Source organism: Ochotona princeps, chromosome 12 (genome assembly GCF_030435755.1).
Source record: "Ochotona princeps isolate mOchPri1 chromosome 12, mOchPri1.hap1, whole genome shotgun sequence".
NCBI classification, from domain to species: Eukaryota; Metazoa; Chordata; class Mammalia; order Lagomorpha; family Ochotonidae; genus Ochotona; species Ochotona princeps.
The window spans coordinates 67,640,625-67,667,232 of NC_080843.1; the positions used below are offsets into that span (position 1 = coordinate 67,640,625).

Below are 26,608 nucleotides of genomic sequence, written 5' to 3' on the forward strand. Positions count from 1 at the left end.
TTTGTAGCTAATGGCTTCCGTGTGTGTGTATTTATGTTTATTATTTTTTTTAAGTTAGAGGCTCATTTATTTGGCGACCTGCATGGAGACTGTGAGAATGGAATGCAAGCGGGTTTGTTGCTGGCTTGGAACCTTTTTCCTTTTGGCTCGGTATTTGGGTTCTGTGTTCGAGTATATTTAAGAATGTTTGAACTCATTCAAGGGTAGTTTGTGTTTCTGTAGTGAGGTAGACAGCTAACTCAGGGTCATAAGCTTGGAAGCCACTCCCCCCCCCCCCACACTCCCCCACCTAGGTGTTCCCTCCTGCCCACCTGGGATGCTCACCTGTCACCACCTGGAACCTCAGAGGGGGCGATATTGCATTGTGTGTAAACCACTTCCCTCACAAGCCCCTATAAAGATCCAGGACAGGGGTCTCTTGGTCCCATGCCTCCATCACGCTGGCACTCCGACTCCTGGCTTCCCCAGTGCCTGCTTGCTGTCTGGCTTCCCATGGACCGACTCTGAGGACAGGTATCCCCTGAGCATGGCCCCTGTGTGTCTGTATTCCTCACCCTCTGTTCACCGCTTGGGTGTGTCCGTGAAGATAGCAGTGCTAAGATGCTTTGTATTTCTAATGTGTGTACTATCCGGAGTTCCAGGAGAGGTGAGGCCTAGCAGTGATGGAATGTGGGCAGAGAAGCCAGGGAAAGGTGAATGTCTGCAGCTTTGGAAGTGCCCAGGGTATTTGTTGCATGTCTTAGAGGATAACTTACGTTGTTGGGGAAGCTGGGACATAGGTCTTCAGCTCAACGGATGGACTTCAGGGTAATGAGCATTTGTTCCTGTTGGGGTTTCGATGGACTGGATTGCCATATGGATTTGTGCTTTGCTGTTTGTAGTGGGCCCTGTTATTACCAAGCTTGGTTAATAAAGACTCCTTAATAAGCCTTAGACTTGTCTGGCGTGATCTTGCCTGTGTCCTGCAACATTTCCATTTATCAAGCTCTGTTTCCACATGCAGCACTGGACATTAGCTGCTTTGCAGTGGGAAATCCATACAAGCTGGATTTATTGCTTCCTTATCAGTCAGCTTAGTGTATTAAAACTCTTGGAACAATGTCCATCAAAAGTAGAGGAGTGTCTCTCTCAGTATACAGTGCTGTTTTTTTTTTTTTAGATGGATTTATTTTATTTGAAAGGATTTCAGAGAGAGGCTGAGAGAATTAGAAGCCTTCCACCTGCTGGTTCTGTGCCACATGGGTGGCAGAGTCTTGGGGCTTGAGCCATCTGCTGCTGCTTCTCTTTGGGCTTGTCAGCAGGGAGATGGCTAGGAAATGGAGCAGCCAGCACTGGCCCAGATCCCTGGCCTTGCAGCTTAGCCCCCGTGGCTGACTGCAGCTGCAACCCCATGCCCCTATGCAAGGTGCTTAAAACCTTTTACAATGGAAAAACCCTTGAGATTTGCTAGGAGTGGAAGGCCCCATTTTTATTTAAGTCTGGAAGTATTTCATCCAGAAAACACCACTCTTACGTGGAATGATGGATTGGCCATCCTTGGGCCTGATATGAATTAGTATGTATTCATTATTGCCAGTCCTTTCCTTCTTGCGTGGCTTTTGTCACCCATAAAGTGCAGGTGAGAAGAACGGTAGGAAGTGCCCAATATTGCTTTACATGCTTTTCCTGTTTTATTAATCTTTGCAGCAGCTTTTCAAGGCAGTGGTGTGGGGGGTGCATGTAAGTGTCCTAAGTTACATAATTACAAAATGGCTGAGTGAGAGCTTGAACTCACTGTCTGTGAGGCTGGGGCCCTTCCCATTGTACCGCACCACCTCTCCTGTTATCTCTGTAGCTTCTGATGGGCTTTTCATCCTTCCAGAGGAGATTCTTTTTAAACTGTTGCCTTATTGAAAATAGGAAATTATTTCTTGGGAATTTCTACTTATTATTTAACAGTGTTTAAGAGTAGCTGCTAATGTATTATTTCTCAGGTAAAAAGTTATATTCGGGCTTATTATTAAGTATAGTTAAAATTTGTTGCCTACTATGTTCAAGCTACTGTGCAAAGCAACAAATGTGTATTCCCTTATTTAATTTTCAGTATCTCAAAGGTTGATATTACTGTCATTCTCGTATTAGAGCCTGAGGATGTCGGACATGTGGATGCTAAGTCATTTACCCTGATTTACATGGAAAGGGGTAAAGTAGGGACTTAGACTCCGGTTCGGTTCGTGCTTCCCGGGTCTGTGGTCCTTAACCCATAGGATAACCTGAAAGTAGGCACGTTAGTTTATGTAGCAAGATTTACAGTTGCTAAAGTGCTTTCAGTTATTGAGCATTGCAATATAATTTTGAAAATTCATGATCTTGTTGCTTATTAGCAGGTCTGAGCAAAGCTTGGAGCGAGCTGGTATTTCAGCTTAATGTTTTTGAAATAGTGATGTGTGTCATAAATACTTTCACTTTGCCATTAGGTAATCCATATAGTTCTTGTATGAAAAATCAGCATAGGACTTGAGTGTGTACAACAATCTTGAGAGATCTTTGAGTGTAGAGATCTGAGCTGACTGTCAAGGGCAAATGCAAGCAGTGCTGTTGTGGTGTGGAATGGGTCCGTGGCCTTCCTGGGCTTCTCTCGGGCACCCTCGTCTGAGCAGTCTCCCTTCCCTCTGGTGGGGACACCGAGGTGCAGCCAGGCAGATCTGATCCACCTGAGACAGGCTGCAGAGCAGATGAGAGACAAGAATGATCCAGAAGCCACATGACCTGTCACTTCAGAGCTCTCTCATTCTGGCTTTGCTGCTCCATGGTGCTTCTCTGCAGTCACCGTATCACACTTTATTACTTGATGGGAAGTTCCCGAATGTGGAACATTCCTAGTCAGTCCTGTTTCGGTTGTCACTTAGTTAGCCAGAAACAATAGTATATTGGACGTAAAAAATAAAAAGCTAACTTATGAATTTTGTAGGTCTCAACATAAAGGAGGATTTATTTGCCTCTCAAGTCAGAAACAAGGAGTGTGTATTTTTGTAGATAAATGTCAGTAATGCCTTGACTTTTAATCTGAGATGGGGAGGTTTCTTGTTTGAAAATACATTTATTTGAAGAAGAGCAAGCTAGAATGAGGGACATCTGTTGTAAATTTTTCAGAAGATATTAGATACTTACTCAAGTAGGTAAAACTGACCACGTTTTCTGTGATAACCTCTTGGGTTAGAGTCTTCCTGGTTATGAGTTTAACAAATTGTTTAAATGGATGCATAAAACTTAGTGTTGTTGATGCATTTTGTATTGCTTACAAATTAGAGCAGCTGTGCTTGAATACATTATTTTAAGTATGTTAGCAGTATGTAAAATATAGAATACAATGAGCTTTCTGTAAGATGGGAATCTTAATAATTTGAAATATTTTGAACGCATTCCCTAAGTTTTTACACTAATCACTACATGGGTTCTTGTTTTGCATAAGTGACAACATTATTATACATGTTTTTTTGTTTGTTTTGTTTAATCCTAGGGATACCTTTCTGAGCAGTAAGAAATGCAAACTGTACAGAAAGGAATTTGGGGGAAAAGTGCCTCTCTTCCCATTCTTGTTCTTTAGTGATGGCTGTTTGTTGGGCATCCATTTGTGAAATACCTGATTGTGCAATGGATATAAGTAACTTAAAAAGATTTTTGGTCTTAAATTATGTAATTCATACTTTATGATTTGCAGTTTATTCACCTCATTGTGGACCTTTAAAGTAAGCTTGTTTCTTTTTTTTTTATTTTTTTATTTTTATTACAAAGTCAGATATACTGAGAGGAGGAAAGACAGAGAGGAAGTGGAGCTGCAGGGATTAGAACCAGCGGCCATATGGGATCAAGGCGAGGACCTTAGCCACTAGGCCACGCTGCCAAGCCCGCTTGTTTCTTTTTTCTTGTTCTTGATTATTATTTTTGGTGAGCAGGTGTAAGTGATGCCTTGATTTTATTCCCTGTCTCCCTTAGGTTATTTAGGATCGTCCTTAGTGACCATGTGCTGTGCTAATATAAGCTACCCATGCTAACTGATACATTATGTCAAAAAATCTTATGTATTTATTTTAAAGCCAAAATGGAGTTTCTAGGTCTAAATCTAGCTTTAATGATGGATTCCTGACTGGTTGTTGTAGTCTTTATTGTAGTTTTAATAGATTTGATGATATCTAGTGCTGTACAGAGACTGTCTTCACTTTACTTAATTCTCACAGAATCTTGTGAAATAACTAGGATGACAGGGTATTCTTCAGCTTTAGACACAAGGAAATCAGATTCCGTACATTGCCAGTTTGGACCTGGAAGTCAATGTCTGGCCACTCATTCATGATAGAACTGTTATACACCGTGAGGGTACTGGAAATGGAATTTAAAATGGTCTAAGTAACTGTATGAGCGACCTGAAATATGTTCCTGGCTTTAGTTCAGGTCCTGTCCCAGAGAGTGAACCAGTCAATGGACGCTCGCTCTCCGCCTTCTGTAATTAGGGAGAAAAAGAGAAGCTTAGTTTGGTGCAAGAAAAATTTGAAATCATGCATAGTTTTTCCATGATATGTGTTTTTCCTGAGCTTTTTGAAGACCCCTTGATATGTTTGTGTTATCACCGTGCTGTATAGATTGAGCTGTACACAGATGAGGGAGAAACGCAGACAGTTGGACAGGTGTCAGTTGGCATGGTTACAGTGGAAGTACTGTGCATTGATGTTCTGTGGGAGTTTGGAAGACAGGTGTCTAAGATTGAGCTGGGGACATAGAAAGGCTTCTTGGAGTCATGCAGATAAAACTGGATTTTCCAACTTGATCAAGGCTATCCTGAGAATAGGAATATTTCTGTATGAGTGCCTCGGAGAATGGTTTGGGGAGTATTTGATCATCTGTTTAGCAAGTATTTTTTGAGTAGATTATATATAATGTACTCTACATTTATTAAAATTTTTAAAAAGGTGTATTTATTTTTATTGGAAAATCAGATATACAGAGAGAAGGAGAGACAGAGAGGAAGATCTTCCATCTGTTGATTCACTCCCCAAGTGACTGCAACGGCCAGAGTTGAGCTGATCAGGAGCCAGGAGCCTCTTCCAGGTCTCCCACGCAGGTGCAGGGTCCCAAGGCTTTGGGCCATCCTCGACTGCTTTCCCAGGCCACAAGCAGAGAACTGGATGGAAGCAGGGCCACTGGGATCGAACCAGCACCCATATGGGATCCCAGTATGTGCAAGGAAAGGACTTTAGCTGCCAGGTTACCACGCCAAGCCCCTATTCAAAATTTTTAGAATTCTCTTTTTTTGGAAGATTTGTTTATTTGTATTTGACAGGCAGATTTATGCAGGAAAGGAGAGAGATCTTCTATCTGCTGGTTCACTCCCCAAATGGGCCCAACAGCCAGAGCTGAGCTTTTCAGGAGCCAGGAGCTTCGTCCACCTCTCAGGTCTCTCAAGTGGGTGCAGGGTCCCAAGGACTTGGGCCATCCTCCTCTGTTTTCCCTGGTCATAAGCAGGGAGCTAGATTAAAAGTGAAGTAGCCAGGAAATGAACCAGGTCCATATGGGATGCCGCAGGATTTGTTTGCCCAGCCACTGTGAGGCCCCAAATGTATTTTTCTCATTGGAAAGATGCATTATGTTAAGTAAATAGTTTTGTTTCAACCCAGTGTTTTAGTTCCAGTTGTAACGCTAGATACTAGTTTTGTTTCTAAAAGAATCCTTCCTCCTACCCCTGAAAAACTATGGCAAATTTGTAGTGCAAACTTACTTCAACTAAATGTTTGTGTATCTTGCATCAAACTCAGATAATTGGAACATAGCCAAGAGAACCAGGGAAGAACTCTGAAAAGATTTTTGAAATCATTCAGATACCCCAAAGGCATTTAACAAAATTTTATGATCAATGGATGGAATTTTATGATTAAAATGATGGGATGACTTAAATGGATATGGAAAGATGCTCAAAAAAGTTAGAGAGGAAAGTGCAGAATAGAATATATTATCCTTTTTTTTGCTTTTGAAAAATCTCTGCATGTATTTGTATGCATAGGAACAGAATTCGAAGACATGAACACAACTCTTAAAGTGCTGTCAAGGACATTGGGTTGGATGTACCAAGACTTACATTTCTGTGCTTTAATATGGTGGGAAATTTTTACAGTTTGAAAATATGTTGGATCACAAACAATATAAAATTTGGACAAATTTCAATACTTCCTGTGTTTTTAAAAACCTATGGCTAGGGCCCGGCGGCGTGGCCTAGCGGCTAAAGTCCTCGCCTTGAAAGCCCCGGGATCCCATATGGGCGCCGGTTCTAATCCCGGCAGCTCCACTTCCCATCCAGCTCCCTGCTTGTGGCCTGGGAAAGCAGTTGAGGACGACCCAAGGCTTTGGGACCCTGCACCCGCGTGGGAGACCTGGAAGAGGTTCCTGGTTCCCCGCATCGGATCGGCGCGCACCGGCCCGTTGCGGCTCACTTGGGGAGTGAAACATCGAACGGAAGATCTTCCTCTCTGTCTCTCCTCCTCTCTGTATATCTGGCTTTCCAATAACAATAAATCTTTAAAAAAAAAACCAACAACAAAAAAAACCCTATGGCTATCCTTTTGAATGTTCTATAATTATTTTTACTCTAAGAAAAATTAAAAGTTATAGTATGGCCTGGACTAAGGTAACACTAGCTTTGTGGCTTTGGATTTATATGAGGCTATTTCTGTGTCTACAGATTTGTTTAAACACTGCTATCGCAACATAACCTTGTTAACAAAAGATAGAAAGATGACTTTTGGGTGAGAAAGAGCTAAAACAAAACTGGTAGTTTTTATTCTGGTGAAGAGGGAGGGACTCAGAATTGTGTGGAAAAATTGGTTCCACTCTGGGGCCTGGTGGCATGGCCTAGCGACTTAAGTCCTCGCCTTGAACGTGCCGGGATCCCACATGGGCGCCGGTTCTAATCCCGGCAGCTCCACTTCCCATCCAGCTCCCTGCTTGTGGCCTGGGAAAGCAGTTGAGGACGGCCCAATGCATTGGGACCCTGCACCCGCGTGGGAGACCTGGAAGAGGTTCCAGGCTCCTGGCTTTGGATCGGCGTAGCACCGGCCGTTGCGCTCACTTGGGGAGTGAATCATCGAACGGAAGATCTTCCTCTCTCTCTCCTCCTCTCTGTATATCTGACTTTGTAATAAAATAAATAAATCTTTAAAAAAAAAAATTGGTTGCACTCTGAAGTGAGTGAGCCTTCTGAGTACAGGGCTTTCGCAGTGTAGAATGAGTAGTCTTGAGTGATAGGTTCCTGTGCTTACCTGTTGGATCCTGGTGGGGCAGGCCCTGGTCCGTCTTGCTGCTCCCTTAGCCCTCGTCTTATGTGTCACCTCCTGCAGGCTGCTTTGGTTGTCTAGCCAGAGCTGGCCACGTCATCTGAAGGACCAAATGATAATGAAATTGTGATGTTCTTTGTGCAAATGGAGGAAAAATTTGTCATCATATGTCGTAAAATACAAGGATCTTCCTTTTAAATTATTATTTATTTCACAGGGAGTTAAAAGTGATAAACTTCTAGGGTGCAAAATAATTTCGATGTCATAATTTTTTTTTTAAGATTTTATTATTATTGGAAAGCCGGATATACAGAGAGGAGGAGAGACAGAGAGGAAGATCTTCCATCCGATGTTTCACTCCCCAAGTGAGCCGCAACGGGCCAGTGCTGTGCCGATCCGAAGCCGGGAACCAGGAACCTCTTCCAGGTCTCCCACGTGGGTGCAGGGTCCCAAAGCTTTGGGCCGTCCTCGACTGCTTTCCCAGGCCACAAGCAGGGAGCTGGATGGGAAGTGGAGCTGCCGGGATTGGAACCGGTGCTCATATGGGATCCCGGGGCTTTCAAGGCGAGGACTTTAGCCGCTAGGCCATGCCGCCGGGCCTGATGTCATAATTTTATAGATAGCAATGAATGTTGCCTTGCTCCTGTTGCCTTTTGTTTTTCTAAGCAGTTCTGATTAATTAAAATTTACCTCTATTTATTTACGTCTTTATTTAAAAGAGAGAAAGATTTCCCAAGTGCTGGTTCACTCCTCAAATGCCCACAGCAGCCAGCACTGGGCTGAACTGAAGCCAGAAACTTAGGAAACTCAGTTGAAATCTCCTAGGGGTTTGTTAGCAGGAAGCTAGACTTGAGAGTGGAGCTGACACTCAGACCAGAGATGGCACTCCAATGTGCGATATAGATGTCCTGCGTGGAGTTTTAACCACTGTGCCAAATCCTCATCCCCTGATTATTTTGAAAGAGAACTTTAAGTAAATTTAGAGCTGATTAAGAACATAGAACATTTTTTTTAAAGATTCAGTTGAATTCTTTTTTTTTTTTTTTTTTTTATACTTTGAAAGGCAGATTTACAGACAGGAGGGGAAACAGAGAAAGTGAGACAGAGATCTTCCATCCACCGGTTCACTCCCCAAATGGCCGCAATGGCCGAGCTGAGCTGATCTGAAACCAGGAGGAGCTTCTTCCAGGTCTCACATACGTGCAGGGTCCCAAGCCCTTGAACCATCCTCTGCTGTTTTCCCCAGCCATAAGCAGGGGAGCTGGATGGGAAGTGGAGCAGCTGGGACAAGAACTGGTGCCCATATGAGGTGCTGCAGATGGAGGCTTAGGCTGCTGTACCGTGGTACCAGGCCCAGTCCATGCAGATCAGTTTCATGAAGTTTGACTTATTTGAGAGGCAAAGTGCCCCCAGTAGCTGAGATTGAGGCGTGGAGTCAGGAATGCAGTCCAGGTTTCCAGTCCAGGCTGCCCGTCCAGGTACGGAGTCACTTCCGGGCATCTGGGTAGACAGGAAGTTGGGATCAGGAGGGGGCCAGCTGTGATTGTCCAAGCCCACTCACTGCCCACTTCATGATTTTTTTTTTTTTATTTAACAACTCTTTTTTCTTTTTTTTTTAGATTTATTTTATTTTTATTACAAAGTCAGATATACTGAGAGGAGGAGAGATAGAGAAGAAGTGGAGCTGCTGGGATTAGAACCAGCGGCCATATGGGATCAAGGCGAGGACCTTAGCCACTAGGCCACACTGCCGAGCCCCACTTCATGATTTGATGACTTTAATTGTAGGGGTGAACTTACAGGACATTTCTGCTGTTTTCGTTGATGAATCTTATTGTAGAGGTCATACATGATACCCAGATCAGCTTCATGACTTGTATATATGTAATTAGCAATACCTGTTTATATATTGTACTACTGTATCTTCAACTATAAGAAAAATAATTCTGAAATTGTCTTCCTCATGAACAATTAGTTCACCCAAAGTGTTCTTTTCCAGTGAGTGTAGTGATATTAAGATTGAATTTCTGTATGTAAGCCTGACGATATTTGCTTTCCTGTAACAACTTCTGAAGCCAGAGATTTTAAACTCTTGGAAGAATGCTAGCAGTTCCCTGGAATGTTTCACTGGAGTGTCTGGATGCTCTGTGGCGAGCAGCAGGTCGCTGCCAGATGTGGGCGCCTGTCTCAGTGCTCAGGTGCGAGTTGTGTTTGTGTCGGTGCCGCAGGCGCAGGCTCTGGGTTAGACAGGTGGGCTGCGCTGCTGCTGTGGAGGCTGGCACCCCCCTCATATGGACTCTCTTTCCTGTCACTGCTGCCCAGTGGGCCCAGGTCCCACTGCAGCCACCTGGGAGAACCATGGTCCCCTAGATGGCCCCGAAGTATATGCCGATGCCTTGCACCTGCCTGCTTCACTGTTCACACAGGTACTTCCTTGCACAAAGCATAGGTTGTGTGGCATCTTGGGTCGGTGAGAGTACAGCGTAAGACAAAGCGCAGGCCTTCTAGAAGGGGGCCTTCTTGCGTACCCAGGCCCCACATCCTGGAAGCCATCCTTGGGCTCTGGCACGCCGGGCTTTCTTCAGTCCATCACACTTCTTATCTCCCTCTTTCTGGACCCTTGTATGTACTGCATTGGTGTGAAATAGCCTGCCTTTGTGCTAGCATTTAATTTTTTAAAGTTTATTGTGGTTGGTTGGTGTCTAAAAAGAGCCTTACTACTGTTGTAGACTAAATTCTTGTGATGCTTTGCTTTGCTAAGAACTCTTGCCCCTGAAATATTTCACTGTTTGTGTGATGCAATGCCTAACTCTTCCACTAGAATGGAAGCTCATCACAGATGCGTTGTTTTGTGTGTGTAGCATGTAGCACTTCATCTGGAGCACTGTGCAAATTTGATAGCAATTTTTGGCCTGAAATACCCAGACTGCTGTTGGGCAAGGCTGGGTTGCAGTGCTGGGGTACAGAGGTAGGGGCCCAGGTGCAGTGCTGGGGTACAGGGTAGGGGCCCAGGTGCAGGTCTGGGGAACAGGGTGGGGCCCAGGTGCAGGTCTGGGGTACAGGGTAGGGGCCCAGGTGCAGGTCTGGGGAACAGGGTAGGGGCCCAGGTGCAGTGCTGGGGTACAGGGTAGATGCTCAGGTGCAGGTCTGGGGTTCACGGGTAGGTGCCCAGGTGCAGTGCTGGGATTCAGGGGTAGGGGCCCAGGCAGGTCTGGGGAACAGGGTAGGTGCCCAGGTGCAGGTCTGGGGTACAGGGTAGATGCTCAGGTGCAGTGCTGGGGTTCACGGGTTGGTGCCCAGGTGCAGTGCTGGGATTCAGGGGTAGGGGCCCAGGCAGGTCTGGGGTACGGGGTAGGTGCCCAGGTGCAGGTCTGGAGTACAGGGTAGGTGCCCAGGTGCAGTGCTGGGTACAGGATAGGGGCCCAGGTACAGTGCTGGGATTCAGAGGTAGGTGCCCAGGTTCAGGTCTGGGGTTCAGGGTAGGTGCCCAGGTGCAGGTCTGGGGTACAGGGTAGATGCTCAGGTGCAGTGCTGGGGTTCACGGGTTGGTGCCCAGGTGCAGTGCTGGGATTCAGGGGTAGGGGCCCAGGCAGGTCTGGGGTACGGGGTAGGTGCCCAGGTGCAGGTCTGGAGTACAGGGTAGGTGCCCAGGTGCAGTGCTGGGTACAGGATAGGGGCCCAGGTACAGTGCTGGGATTCAGAGGTAGGTGCCCAGGTGCAGGTCTGGGGTTCAGGGTAGGTGCCCAGGTGCAGGTCTGGGGTACAGCGGTAGGAGCCCAGGTGCAGGTCTGGGGTACAGCGGTAGGAGCCCAGGTGCAGTGCTGGGTACAGGATAGGGGCCCAGGTGCAGTGCTGGGTACAGGATAGGGGCCCAGGTGGGAATGAGCTTGTGTTAGTGCCCCCTCCTTGGAAGGCTGTCACCAGCTGTTCTGCATCCTCCACACCCCTGTTCTCTCAGTCCTACCTTCCTTCTCCCTGACAGACCTGGGTACTCTTCTTCACTTTCACCAATTCCTTTGCCTAATCTAGTAGTCACTTTCTCAAGGAAGCCTGTTTATTACCTTACCTGAAAGATGAAATTCAGCGCCTGGTGCGGTAACCTGGTGGCTAAAGTCCTCGCCTTGAACGCGCCGGGATCCCATATGGGCACCAGTTCTAATCCCGGCAGCTCCACTTCCCATCCAGCTCCCTGCTTGTGGCCTGGGAAAGCAGTCGAGGACGGCCCAAGGCCTTGGGACCCTGCACCTGTGTGGGAGACCTGGAAGAGGTTCCTGGCTCCTGGCTTCGGATCGGCGTAGCACTGGCCATTGCAGCTCACTTGGGGAGTAAGTCATTGGACAGAGAATATCCCTCTCTGTCTCTCCTCCTCTCTGTATATCTGACTTTGTAATAAAAATAAATAAATCTTAGAAAAAAGAAAGTAAATCACAACAGATGTGATGTTAGAGCAGTCATACTAGTACTATGTTCATGGACTTCCGTGGAAAAGTGATTGAAACCTTAGGAACTGGAGGGCAGTATAGCCGAGTCTGGGTTCTTCACTCCACCCGTGACTAGCCAGGAGACACGTTGTGAGTAACTTACCCTCTCTGTCTCCGTTTCTAACCTAGGAGAATAATGCCTACTCCAGAGGGTTAATGTGAGAAATAGGTGACGTACTTTACATTAAAAGGAAAGGGTTTAATGCCTGGCACACACTAAGTGTTTCGTTAGTTCTCTGTTTTGTGCTTGAATGTGTCAGAGCACATAGATCAGGTAACCTTACAGTGTGCACTCCGCCATCTGCTGTCTTTGCTTTGCTAATGCCGTGCTGTGGGCGTGTCCTCTGCAGTGCTGTGCGCACAACCACATCAGCTTCGGAGCTCTGGTTATCCTAGGGAACATTTCAAGTCTAGACTTCTATGTTCCCTTGTACTTATTGTTTGAAATGTAAATAAATTCTGATTCCATATTTCCAGTGTTTCTCATAGGTTCTAGCTTCCTATTACTTTTGATTATTTTATTCTCGTTGTTAAAGTAAAATACTGATTCTAGATATTAACTATATCAACAGTTTCTCTTGTTACTACTTTTTTTTTTTTTTTTTTTTGGCTCTTCTTCAAAGCATAATACTTTTCTAAAAGATATGGTTATGGGGCAGACACAGTGGTGCAGGAGTCTAAGCCTCCGCCTGCAGTGCCAGCATCCCAGATAGGTGCTGACTCCAGTCGTGGCTGCTCCAGTTCCCATAATGAGAAAGCAGCAGAAGCTGAACTAAGCACGCACATGGAAGACCCAGAGGAAGCTCGTGGTGCCTGGCTTTAGACAGGCTCAGCTCTGTTTGGGGAGTGAACCAGCGGATTTTATTCTCTGTCTCTCCTCTGCCTGTAACCCTGACTTTCCAATAAAAATAAAATTTTTTTAAGATTTAGTTATTTTTATTACAAAGTCAGATATACAGAGAGGAGGAGAGATAGGAAGATCTTCCGTCCGATGATTCACTCCCCAAGTGGCCCCAATGGCCGGTGCTGCGCTGATCCAAAGCCGGGAACCTGGAACCTCTTCCAGGTCTCCCACGCGGGTGCAGTGTCCCAATGCATTGGGCCATCCTCGACTGCTTTCCCAGGCCACAAGCAGGGAGCTGGATGGGAAGCGGGGCTGTCAGGATTAGAACTGGCGCCCATATGGGATCCCGGCACGTTCAAGGCGAACACTTTAGGCGCTAGGCCATGCCACCAGGCCCAAAAATTTAAAAATCATTTTTAATTGATTAAAAATGTATTCGTTGGAAAGGCAGAAAGTGGAGATGGATCTTCTACATATGCAGGTGCACTCCCTGGATTTGCTTCAATGACTTGGGCTGTGCTGGGCAGAAGCCAGGAGCTCAGAACTTCATCCAGGTATCCCACGTAGTTAGTTGCAGGGGTCCAAGCACTTGGGCCATTTTTCCTGGGAGCAGTTTGCAAGGAACAGAGTTAGAAGTGGAGCAGTTGGTGGGCTCAGTGTGGTAGCCTAGAAGCTGAAGTCTTCACCATACATGTGCCAGGATCCCATGTGGGCACTGGTTCTAATCCCTCGGACCCACTTCCCTTCCAGCTCCCTGCTTGTGGCCTGGGAAAGCAGTCAGGGCCGCCTCAAAGCCTTGGGACTCTGCACCCGCGTGGGAGACTGAGGAAGCTCCTGGCTCAGCCATTGTAGACACTTGGGGAGTGAATCAGCAGACGGAAGACCTTCCTGTCTTCCTCTCTGTCTCTTCTCTCTGTATGTCGGACTTTCCAATTAAAAAGAAAAAGTGGAGCAGTTGGGACTCAAACTCTCCAAATGGCCACAGTGGCCATTAATGGGCCAGGCTGAAGCCAGAGCCAGGAGCTCCTCCTTGTCTCCCATGTGGGTGATAGGACCCAGGTCTTTAGGAACCTTCCCCATCCTTGCAGGCGCGGTCGTAGGGGGCCACATGGGAGCACACAGCCTGGACTGAGGCAGGTGTTCTGATTTGGGATGCTGGTGTCAGACGCAGCATGACGTGGTTTCTTGCGTCATGATCGAGTGGCTGAGAGTGCCATGTTTTCTCTTTGTGTTTGGAAGTGTTTTCGCTCACGGATTCTTGACTTTGAGGAACTCACTTGGGGCAGATTTTTGAATATTGTCACCATGTGCCTGTGAGACTGGCTCACTCCTTGTTGCATTGAGGGATGTTTACCGGCCTCATTACTCTGGCCTCCAGTTGCCAGTAGCATGCCTCAGTTGTGGCAACCAAGTGTTTCCAGACCTTGCCAGATGTCCTCTGTGTAACAGAATTGCTTTAATGAAGCACCCCTGACCTAAGATGATGTCATTAGAGGCCTCCAGGTCTGAGATTACACTTGCAAGCTTAGTGTTGCCGTCATGAATGAGCCTGGAGCACATCTGTCTGTAAGAAGTTTCTGCAGGGATAGGAGTGCTGTACACTCCCATGTGGCTTAATGACAAGGGACATAGTCGGGGCAGTGAGGCGCTAGGCAACCTTGTCATGTCCTCGAGTGACTCTGCCACTCAGCTTCTGCATGGGATCTAGTGACGTGGTGAGCACCAGGCTGCTGCTGGCGGAACATGGTACCCTGTTTCATAGGTAAGGACGCAGAATGCAGTAGAGTAAACACACGGACCAGTAGCAGTCGTTTCTTGTTGTTGTCCAGTGGTATCTATGATTCTGTGTCCACATCCCACAGACACGTGAGTAGTGAGCTGTCCTGTGGCTCATTAGGCAAAGTGAACCTTTCAGCTCCAGTGTAACTTAGCGGGACCTCCATCATACGTGTTGTCCACCGTTAACCACACTTACTGTGTGGTGTGTGACTCTGTGTCTTGTGTGATAGCTACTCTACCTGGCTCGTAAGCACTTGAAATGTGACTAGTACTGAACTAAATTGATTAACATTTTAGTTAAAATCTAGATCACCTTTGTGGCAGGCAGCTACTGCACTGGCTGTCACAGATAGTGCCATTGTGTGTGTGTGTGTGTGTGTGTGTGTGTGTGTGTGGTCTTGTGAGTCACCTTGAAGTGTGAAAGCTCATGCTTGGTCAGGTTTTTGTTACTGAGGGTGCAAAATGAAAAATCGGATTCTTCTCAACATTGTTCAGTGAAGCTTTAAAAAAAAAATTACAAGCCTGGTGTCACCTAATTTTTTAAAATATCTTTTATAAAGATTTATTTTTTATTGAAAAGTCAGATACACATAGAGGAGGAGAGACAGAGAGGAAGATCTTCTGTTCAGTGGTTCACTCCCCAAGTGACTGTAACCACCGGTGCTACTCCAATCTGGAGCCAGGAGCTTCTTCTGGTCTCCCACTTAGGTGCAGGGTCCCAAGGCTTTGGGCCGTCCTCGACTGCTTTTCCAGGCCACAAGAAGGGAGCTGGATGGGAAGTGGAGCTGCTGGGATTAGAACCAGCGCCCATATGGGATCCCAGCGCATTGAAGGCAAGGACTTTAGCCACCAGGTTACCACGGTGCCGGGCCCAGGTTTCCCTTTTTTTGTTAAAAAAAGATTACTTATGTATTTGAAAGGGGGAGTTGCAGAGGGAGTAGTGGAGACTTAGGGATCTCCCACGCACAGGCCCACTGTGCAGATGGCTGCAGCGCTCGTACGCCGGGCCAGAGACAGGTGCTTCCTTGAGGTCTTCCGTGTGAGTGATGGGCCAAGGGACTGGGGCTGTGTTCTGCTGCTTTCCCAGGCCACGGCAGGACACGGCAGGACACGGGATTGGAAGTGGAGCCCTGAGACCGGAAGTGGCGTCCACATGGATGCCTGCTTAGCAGGCAGCAGCTTCACCTGCTCCACCACAATGTTTGTTTCTTGTTCCAGTGTTTGGATGTCATGAACTGTCGGGGTCTTCCGTCCCGCAGAAGAATTCACCCGACACTCCAGCTCTGTTTCTTGAGGAACTTTATTTTTCCAACCAGTCCGTTTCCCAGCCGGTCAACTCGACTTCTACTACCTCCCGTTTTTCTTCTGTTTCTCTCTGCTTCATTCCCCAACCTCCTCGTCGCCTCTAGTCTTCTTCTGTCCGTCCGTCCGTCCCAGTTGTACCCCGTCCTCCATCTCAGTCCATCCGTCCGTCTCCGTCTTCTTTCTGTCCTGTCCCTTCTTGGAACCCCCACCGCTATATACAATCCTAGTCCAATCAGCTTAAAGGTGACCGATGCACGCGGCAGGCACGCCAATCATAGCTCTGATCACGCGTAGCGTGTGCTACGGGCCAGTCAGAAGGCACTTCCTGAAACCTGTGTACCGCCAAGCTTTGGGGGGAGAAGAGGTCTCAGCTCCATCTTAGGGCGCATGTGCAGCGCTACCGACAATGAACTGTGTTTTTGTACTTTTTTTTTTAAGATTTATTTATTTTATTACAGTCAGATATACAGAGAGGAGGAGAGACAGAGAGGAAGATCTTCCGTCCGATGATTCACTCCCCAAGTGAGCCGCAACGGGCCGATGCGCGCCGATCCGATGCCGGGAACCTGGAACCTCTTCTGGGTCTCCCACTCGGGTGCAGTGTCCCAATGCATTGGGCCATCCTTGACTGCTTTCCCAGCTCGCAAGCAGGGAGCTGGATGGGAAGTGGAGCTGCTGGGATTAGAACCGGCGCCCATATGGGATCCTGGCGCGTTCAAGGCGAACACTTTAGCCACTAGGCTTCGCCGCCAGGCCCTGTTTTTGTACTTTTAAAAAATAATTTTATTCACCCCATTAGATATTTTAACATACATATTTTTGTCTTAAGTTAATCTATATAGTCTGCCTTAGCCAGAATAGCACAAAGACTTAAATATACCTCTCTCCTGATTTATTATTGTCCAGCGTTTTTCTCGTATCTGTCGTCAATTCCCACACCACCCCTCCTTTTTTTGGAAGTTTCTGATGTGCCTTCTAAGCTATCTGTTGTTTTTAAACATACATTTTTTAAATTTTTATTTTTTTTTTTAATTCATTGATTACATTGTATTATGTGATACAGTTTCGTTGGAACTGGGAATCACCCCACCCCTCCCCCGCCCTTAACATACATTTTAATTGAAAGATCTTCCATGTCCAGTTTGATGAATTTGAGTGACAGTAATGCAGGTAATTCAGTAATTGAGGGTAATTCTGTACCTGTCCTCCAAATTCAATCTTTTTTTCCTTTAAGGTTTATTTTATTTGAAAAGCAGAGTTAGAGAGAAGCCAAGGGAGTGAGAGATTTTCCCATCTGTTAGTTCACACCCTAAATGGCCACATCTACAGGCCTGGACCAAAGCAGCCTCCCATGTGAGCGGCTGGGGCCCAAAGATTCAGGCTGTCCTCCACTGCCTTCCCAGGGGCATTAGCTGAATTGAAGTGGAGCAGCCAGTGTTCAAACTGATGTCCACAGGGGCTACAGGGCTAGCCCCCAAACCCAATGTTAGTTTAGTAATGTCTAAGGAATATAATGATCTCCCGCCTGGCTGCATTCCCAACTGGAAGACTTTGGGAGTTCATAGCATGAGCTTTAGTATCATACAAACTGGAAGTCAAATTCTGATGGTAATACTTTTTCATTTTTTAAGAGATATATATATATAAAATTTTGGGGGGGGGGGAGAAGATAGTGCTTTTTCTTCTGGTTTACTCTCCGGATGGCTGTCACAGCTAGGCGGAAGCCAGGAGCTCCTTCCGGGTCTCGGCTCCCGTGGGATCCGAGAGTCTTGGGCTTTGGGCCGTTTGCTGTTGCTTTGCCAGGTGCAGTCACAGGGAGCTTGGTCAGAAGTGGAGCAGCTCAGGCTCCCGCTGGTGCCTGTCAGCAGGTGGTGCTGTTGCTGGCCGTGGCGTAGGCTGCTGTGCCATGATCCCAAGCCCCGGTTGTGATCCTGATTAACTTTGTGGTCTTGGACATGCAACAGTTTCTGATTTATCTCTGCAGGTGTAAAACAAGAGATGATTCCTACCAGGATGTTACTGGGATTAAATAAAACAGCGTATGTAAAGCATTTAGTGCTCTGCTTGGAATCACGTTGTGTTAACAGTAATGAAAGTTCATATATATATACATTTTAAGATTTACTCATTTGAGAGGTAGAGTTAGAGCAAGAAAGAGAGAGAGGGGAGAGAGAAGTCTTCCATCTGCTGGTTTATTGCCAGGTGGCTCCAGCTGCCAGGGCTGGGCTAAGCTGAGGTCAGGAGCCCAGAGCTTCATCTGGTTCTTCCATGTTGATGCAGGGACCCAAGCACTTGGGCCGTCCCTTGCTGCCTTTCCCATGCCTTCAGCAGGATGCTGGATGGAAAGTGGACATGAACTGGCGCCCCCATGAAGTGTCAGCATCACCGATGCCTTTACCCACTACAACACAGTGTCCTGGCCCAGTAATGAAAAATTCTCTCTTTCTTTTTAAAGATGTATTTATTTTTATTACAAAGTCAGATATACAGAGAGGAGGAGAGACAGAGAAGATCTTCCGTCTGATGATTCACTCCCCAAGTGAGCTGCAATGACTGGTGCACGTTGATCTGATCTGAAACCAGGAGCCAGAAACTTCCTCCAGGTCTCCCACGTGGGTGCAGGGTCCCAAGGCATTGGACCGTCCTCAACTGCTTTCCCAGGCCACAAGCAGGGAGCTGGATGGGAAGTGGAGCTGTTGGGATTAGAACTGGCGCCCATATGGGATCCTGGTGCATTCAAGGCGAGGACTTTAGCCGCTAGGCCATGGTGCCGGACCCCAGTAATAAAAAGTTCTAATTGTCTCCCAGGAAAGGAAGAGTGTAACGATATCTTAGGATTGCACAGTTGGGACTCTGGGTGACCGAGAATATTAGCACCTGATGGGAGGGGTTGGAATACAGCTGTGGAGAGCCGTGGTTGTCTGTGACTGTTGGGCAGGGAGTGCTGGCCTTTTCTGGTAGAATTCCACGAGGGCACGGATCCTTTCTTTCCTTTCTATCCCCAGGTCCTGCGTGGTGCTTACCTTGTAATCAGCTCTCAGAAATGCTTTCTGAATACAAGCCATTTAGATATACATTGGTGCTTCCTCCTCCAGCCAAAAGAAAAACCTCAGCAATACTCAAAATGCCATTTGACCCACTCCCAGCAAGTGATGTCCACAGTTGCACCTCTGGGCCCCGGGTGCTGTGTGTGCAGTGAGAGGCGGTGGCCTGGGGCCGGCATTAGCAGGTTGTTGAGTCTGGAACCCAGGGCCGCTCCAGGTCTGGCCAGTGTAGCTCCACAGAAGCGCACCTCTGTGTGCCCATTCTTGCCTTTAGTTTGTTGAAGATTCTTGGGATTGGTCACTGCCGTCTGCTGCTACCTCTTCTTGTTTCCAGTTTTCCTCTTTCGTTCGACGCCATCTCTGATGGGCAAGTCCTTTATTGCTTTTACTATTAGTGACGATGAGAAAACATGAACAGGACACAGAAAAATCCCCTGTGTAGTCATTTCTTTACCAAGCTCCCCAGGCTGTGCAAAGCACACTGATACCTGTGTTGGATGCTACAGGGAGGTTCGCTTCCTGCCTGCCTGCGAGTGTTAAGAACCAGGAGTCTTACCTAGGTCTGAGGGGTGTCAGTGTTGTTTCTGTGGGTAGTTAGAGCCTGGGAGTGGGACTGCCCGGCACTGAGCGCCAGCTCTGCGTCTCGCTGCTGATGGGCTTACTCCAGTGTCGTGCCGCAGCTTCCAGCATCTTCGCTGTATCAACCTCTTCGCTGCATGGCTGCGGCGGGAATTGGACTCCCTCTGCCCCATGAAGGCTTGTTCTGGCCAGTCTGCAGCAAAGTCTTGTAATGCTGAGTGTTCAGTGTTGTTGCTGTTACATGATTTTTTTCCTTTTGTAATGCTAAGGCTCAAGGAGGATTTATAATTTTTGGTGTTAGGAAATTAAAGTGAACAGTGATCTGGTATTTAATATAATAACTTGAGCTTACTGTTTGTATAATGATTTTGAATTCGTTAGTTATGATAAGCTAACTTTTTTAGATAGCACTCTTATTTATAAAATGACATTTTATAAATGGAATGTTATTAACATTCAGATATGAATCTGTGATGGATTATATTTGGTATATATGTTCTCGGGGTAGTCCTTGCCTTGCACGTGCTGGAGATATATCCATCTTTTGGCTCATTAGCCAGAAATACTTTTTGTTGTTTGACTACTTAGCATATTAATTTGTATAATAATTTGTTTAACTTTGCCTGATAATGCTTTTCAAAGGTGCTGAGAAAGAATTGGTGATTCAGGAATGGCCTTGGTAATCGAGTCAGTTTGTATTAGCATAGGGTTTTGGTAATAAGATACTGTGAACACCGTGTGATAAAGGCACACATCACCGTGTTTTCATTTGAACATTCTTTATTCCCACGTTTTCCCTGGCTCCCCAAGATCAGTCTGTGCCCTTAATGACTGTTCATTCATGGTGTCTGCTGACTACCCTGAAATGCATGGCTTGTTACTATACATTTTGCTTCTATCACACTAACATAAACACAGCTTGGATTACCCAGGACATTTCTGACTCATCTTGTTTTTCATCATCCCAGAAAGCACTACTTACAAATTAATTATGCTGGCTATTCTGTAATCAAACATTGCTTCTAAAGTTGATGATCTAAAAGACCTTCTGATATTCATGCAAACAATGTAATTAAACATTTTTATCTGAATAGAATGTTAAAAAGTTAGCACAGTTCTCGAATGAAGGTGTTTCCATGTTTGTGTTCAGAACTGTAGAGGGTGCTGTTTCGTTAGGAATAGTCATCTCTGGTTTCACTGAGTTTGCAACAATTTTGTTAAGTCAGAGTACCACAGTAGTTAGTTTTTAAGAAGTGTATCTTTTTTTTAAAGTTTTGACTGAAATTAATGTAACTAATGTGATTTAATTAATATTTGATGATAAACATTGATACACTGTACCAGATTGCAAAGTTTCCATCTTTTAGATTATTTAATGTAATTGAAATTAGGATTTCCTCTCTTTCTATGGTTAACATAATAAAGGGCTCCCCCCCATCTGTCTGCCTCTGAAAATTGAGAATTCACAGGTTACACAGGCGTTCTCTTTGTGTTCCCTTCAGATACGTCTTCATAGAGCAGAAGGTAACAACCATGTAATGGAAATGAATTACCATGACTTAGGCTTATTTTTTTTTAAAGACTTACTTTAAGTGTTTGAAAGACAGAGTTACAGAGCGGAGGGAGGGAGAAGAGAGAGAGAGAGAGATTGAGATTGACTTTCTATCTGCTGGTTCGCTTTCCAAATGGCTGCAAGGGTTGGAGTTGGGTCAGACGGCAGAAGCTAGGAATCGGGACAACTCTGGGGTCTCCCATGTGGCTTCAGGGACCAAGTACTTGGCCCGTCTTCGGCTGCTCTCCCACGTGCATTAGCAAGGAACTGGATGGGAAATTGAGAAGCTGAGTCTCTCACTGGCACCCATATGAGATGCTGGAACCACAAGAGGCAGTTGTACTTGCTATACCACAATGGTGGATCTGTAAGCATGTTGTCTTTATAAGAAAGGTGGTTGGGCCTTGTGGCTAAAATCCTCACCATCACTGGGATCCCATACGGGTGCTGGTTTGTATCCCAGTTGCTTCACTCCCGTTCCAGTTCCCTGCTTGTGGACTGGAAAAGCAGAAGACAGCCCAAGGCCTTAGGACCCTGCAGGAGGCTCCTGGCTTCGGATTGGCTCAGCTCTGAGGCCATTGCAGCCACTTGGGGAGTGAACCAGTGCATGGAAAATCTTTCTGTCTGGCCTTCTGTCCGCCATTCTGCCTTTTCAATAAAAATAAAATAAACCTTTAAAAAAAAAAAGGGAAAGGAGAGGTAGTTACACTGAAGTGGAATTTAAAAACCTGGGCAGACTTTGGGTGTAAATATGGGTTTTAGCGTTCAGAGAGAAGTTTATAAATTCAGAACTTTAGCTATAACTGACCATTCTAGTTTAATGTGTAACTGAAAGGGGAGGAATTTCGATCTTCTCTCTTACTGAATTGCTTTTAGGCTCTGGTTTTTAGTAACATGGTTCAAGTTTCAGCAGGACTGAATAGTTTGGCAACTATTTGAATAAGTTCAAGTTCGAGTAGTCGGGATATTTTGAAGTAAAAGTCCAGATGCGTTCTTTAAATTATGAGACTAAGTATTTTTCTAAATAAGTGTTTTTCTAAAACACAGGCAATTTTAAGGAACCCGGACTTAGACCTTGCCAAAGTTTTCTTCCTTTTTCCCGAAACCGTGCGTTAAAGGTTATTGGGTCTTAACACTGCCTTTTTACCTAAGAGTTTGTTCCCCTGAATCCCTGCAAAAGTGAGAGCAGGTTCGCTTCTCCGAGGTAGAGGGATTGCTGTGTTGGAGCTTCCTCATGAAGTAAGCGAGCTCTGTTTTTGTCTTTAACTCTCAAGGCACCGCCATCCATGGTCAGTAATGAGCAGCGCCAGCATGCAGAACACATATTCTTATCATTTAGGAAGTCAAAGTCGCCGTTTGCCATTTGTAAGCATATTTTAGGTAAGTATCCGCTTTACAAATATATTGGCATAATCAGACCTTGTTTTTCTGTCTTGACAATGAGCTTTTTAGATTCTTTGTAAAACAAATAGGTTAATACAGCTATACTTCTTTTTAATCAATGATCATTTCTACTGCAATGCTCTTAAAGGCAGACAGGGAATTTATATACTTATACTCTGAATTTTTCCCTCCCAGATACAGTGTTCAATAATTTGTTTTGTTACTTAGCATAATATGAATGCTGATAATGCTGGGGAGGAAAAAAAAACCTTTTTTTTTTTTCGCTTCCAAAGATGATATAATTTATTATAGAAAATGTGTAATAGTATTTCTTTTTCCGGTGCAGTTATTAAAAATTATTTTGTAGGTTCCTATAGTTCTTCCTTTCAGATGCTGTTCTGTGCTTTTGTTTTGTTTTAAATACCATCTAGTTTGTTAGTCAGTATGCTCGGTGACTGTTGGTCCTTCCTGGGGATCTTTGCTGAATAGCCTCAAGTGAGATAATGATTGTTTCCTTTGTTAAGTATGTTTTAGGAGTTCCTTATTTCCGACATACACATGGCAATGATGTCTCCAAACTAGTCACAGCATTTCTAGCTCTCTTGTCCCAAATGGCATTTTCTAAGAGGGTCAATGATATTGCCATCTGCCTCTTAGATATTTTTCAGTGATAGTAGAGGGACATTGCTGGTTATTGTTGTTTTATGGCCTGATTACTTTTGGCTGTTTTTCTTAGTTGGAGCCATATTGAAGGTCTGAAAGGTTGCACCAGTCATCTCCAACACAAATGAGTGTCAGGAATGAAAACATCCGACTTTTTCTTTTTGTGTTTCCAAAGCTTATCAGATAGCAGTTTGTGGCTTTCAGATTGAGATAAACCATAATCCAAGTTAGAGATACTTTACACATAGCACTGATAAACCTGAGTTGCTGTGTGGTAGTGGCAGAGAGCACTGCTGTGGAACCCAGTGGCTGGAGTACCTGTGGTGACTGCTCAAGGGAGGTCGTCCCCCATCCTGTGGGCTGCCTTTCCACCTGCACTGTGGGAGGAATGATGCTGTTTGCCTAAGTGGACATGGCTCGCTTACATTGTTTTCAGTGCATGTATAACAATATGTAAGCAATGAAATAAATGTCATAACCACACTGCCTGATATTAAAACATTAAATAGTATTTTTAAAATAACTTAATTGCAACGTTGTGTTTGCGAGGAGCGAGCAGCAGTGGTCAGGTGGCTCATCCAGGAGGTGGCTTGCACTGTTTGAGGAAGTTTCATCGACTGCCGTTTAATTCACAGTGATGACATCGTGTCTGTCGGAGTAGTCAGTTTGCTGCTTGGGTTGATTTGTCTCTGGCACTAAGGAAATTTGCTGTCTTACACCTGTGGCGGATATGTCACTGTTCAATTCAAAGAAGGAAGGAAAGGTGCAAGTGTAAAGAGTTTAGGGAGGCATCAGCCCATCCTTGTTGCCTTGAAATTGTCCACTAGTAACAGATTAAGAAAACCACCATGTGAGACTATTAACCTCAAATAAATGTGGTCTGATTTTCACGGCATATGCTCACCTGCATTGGTGAAAATTCCATCAGCATTGCATCTGACTCCTACTATAATTCAGTTGTCATTCTAGATGACTTGGGAAAACTTGATCTAAGTTACGAGTATTTTATTAGAGCTTTTGAAAAAAATATATATATATATTTATACTGCTCTTTTCTAGAATGTATATATTTTGTAAAGAACTATTTTGCTTTGTTAAGATTTTGAACTTGTTTCGGAATACTTTGGTTTTCTTGGTAAAGTTTCCTGGAGAGTAGTATTATTGCTAGCTGTGGCTGTGCTTTTACAATCAGTTGAGACATTGATGGTTCAAAAGCTGGAGCACATGTATTACAAACATAATCATTAATGTACTGCAAAGCTCTGTGTTACATTAATGTGTACGTCTAAACTTCACAGAAAATCTTTGAGTTCCTTACTGAGTTGCCACCAGCACAGAAGGGTCAATTCCTCTAAGAAGACCTCTCATACAAGTGGCAGTCAATCACAGTTCAGAATTTTCACATTCTCATTTAGGGGTCAATGTCACGTTTGCAGAGCCCTTGGGGACTGTGCTCAAGGCAAGGGAGGCTTTCCCTTTGATGTTTCTCTTCTAGTCTCTGAAATTCCTCCTCTGCACTCTAAACCTCAGTTTTTGTCTGTTCCTTGGTTTCTTCATTTTTTCCCCCTCCTTGTCCTGTTGTTTTCATCTGTTTTGTTTGATTTTCGCTCTGTGTGTGCATGCATGTGTTTGTGCGTGACACGTGCTTGGGGCTCCTGTCGGCCGCGAGCCTGTAGCCGGTCTCCTCAGCAGGGCTTGGACTCACCAGCTGTCTGACTAGTCCTTTAGGGGCCAGGTGTTAAACCAATAGAGTCAGCAAGGTGTCTGAGCCAAAATTGTAGCATTCTTTTTAGGGAAAAAGAGATTTTGTTCATATTTTAGAAGTAGCCAAACGAAAATCAAATAAGAAACCAGTAAAACATTAAAACGCTGGATTCCCTAGTGAGCCTTGACTTCTAAATTTGGGAAGTTGTATCATCAGTGGTGCTGTCAGAATTAGCTCTTCCATCTGAAATTTCTTATTGTTGCTCAAGCACCAACTGCAGAATTGACACTGCCGGCCTGTCCTTGGGACAGAGATCTGGATAGTAACTGAGCGGCTGTGTCTTCATTTTCTTGATTCTTGGTTGGAATGTAGTGCTTTTCTTCCTGTTGCTTCGATTTATTCTCGGGTAGCTGGTAAGATGCAAATGGATTTGATGTGTGTGATTAATTGTAAAGGCATTGGCTGTGATAGCACGTGTAAGCTTGCTGCCAGAGTGGCCTAAATGAAGTGGTAGAACTCACTGAGAGGAGTTGCTTCAGAGGTTCTAGATGAACCTCTAGTCAGTGTCTTCAGGAGCCTTCGGTTGTGAGCATCCTCTGTAGCAGAGAGCAAGGATGAGGGGTCGTGTGGACCTGTGAGGCATCCGCTCACGTGGCAGGCTTCTAGTTTGCACTGCTCTTTCACTTGTTTTATATTATACACAGATACAGCTCATGAAGGCCAATAGTGGTGTTTTTTAATGTATGAGAAAATGTAGTTTTCCGATTAGCTTAGGACATTTTCTTACTTTTTTTTTTTTAAAGATTTTATTGTTATTGGAAAGCCGGATATACAGAGAGGAGGAGAGACAGAGAGGAAGATCTTCCATCCGATGGTTCACTCCCCAAGTGAGCCGCAACGGGCCGGTGCACGTCGATCTGATGCCGGGAACCAGGAACCTCTTCCGGGTCTCCCACGCGGGTGCAGGATCCCAAAGCTTTGGGCCGTCCTCAACTGCTTTCCCAGGCCACAAGCAGGGAGCTGGATGGGAAGTGGAGCTGTCGGGATTAGAACCGGCGCCCACATGGGATCCCGGTGCGTTCAAGGCGAGGACTTTAGCCGCTAGGCCACGCCGCCGGGCCCATTTTCTTACTGTTAAAGTTAGAATTTGCTCGTCTTGTTCCTTCTTTTCCTGAAGACAGCTCACTCTGGTAGCAATCCTTCAGACCTCTTCATTCAGAACTAGGCAGAGGGATCTCAGATCCCTGTGCCTCTTAAAAATTACTCACCTTCTTCTATAATTGCTTTCCCACCTGTGCCCTCCATAGGTAGGAAAGGCCAGGCTGTAAGCACTGCCTGTTAGAAGGAAGCTGGCTTCCTCCCTCAGGAGCCACACTGCGTGTTTCTGTGGTGTGTCTTAGTCACATTAAGGTGAGAAGACGGAGGCCTCGCCGGGACCTCTCGCTGCCCTGTGCCTTCAGGTTTCCCTTAACCTCCCAGGGCAGCAGTTTCTTCAACCAACGTGCAGGAATTCAATTGTATGCTTTTTGGACTTCTGAAATCCTATGTGAGTCCTTGGATTTTATTTCCTTATTAGAATCATGGTTTAGGACTTCAAGTTTCTTGTCCTTAAAATCACAATACAAAATGAAGACAGGGAAGCAGCCATCATTTTGCTCAAGAGATGTGTGAGTTTTTTGTTTTTTTTTTTTAAGAGAGATTTTTACAGTCACTTGTATGAGACAGCTCGCTCTTGCCTCAGGTGACTTGTGCAGGGACAATCTCCTCCTTGAAGAAGGTCCTTAGTTTTTGATCTTTCCTGCAACTTTAAATGTATCTTTGTATAAAAGGTTCAGATTTTTGGAAGCCATTCCTTTGTTTTAGTGATTTTTATTAACATTCTAATGTTCCTAAGATTTTGTGAATTCTGATGATCATCCTGTAAGCAGCCAATGATTCAGGTGAGCTTCTTTTTCTCATCTGCTCCCTCAGT

General features: G+C 45.3%; 1 protein-coding gene across 2 annotated transcripts in view; it reads left to right on the top strand.

The window, feature by feature from the left end:
• XPO4 (exportin 4) overlaps positions 1-26,608 on the top strand; it is a 101,859-nt gene that overhangs the window by 1,040 nt on the left and 74,211 nt on the right. The window contains exon 2 of one of the 2 annotated variants that reach the window (XM_058670987.1): positions 22,160-22,265. In XM_058670987.1, coding sequence (XP_058526970.1) covers positions 22,160-22,265 — 106 coding nt within the window. Of the gene's footprint in view, positions 1-22,159; positions 22,266-26,608 lie in introns of those variants that run through there. The other variant, XM_058670986.1, reaches the window with a different exon arrangement.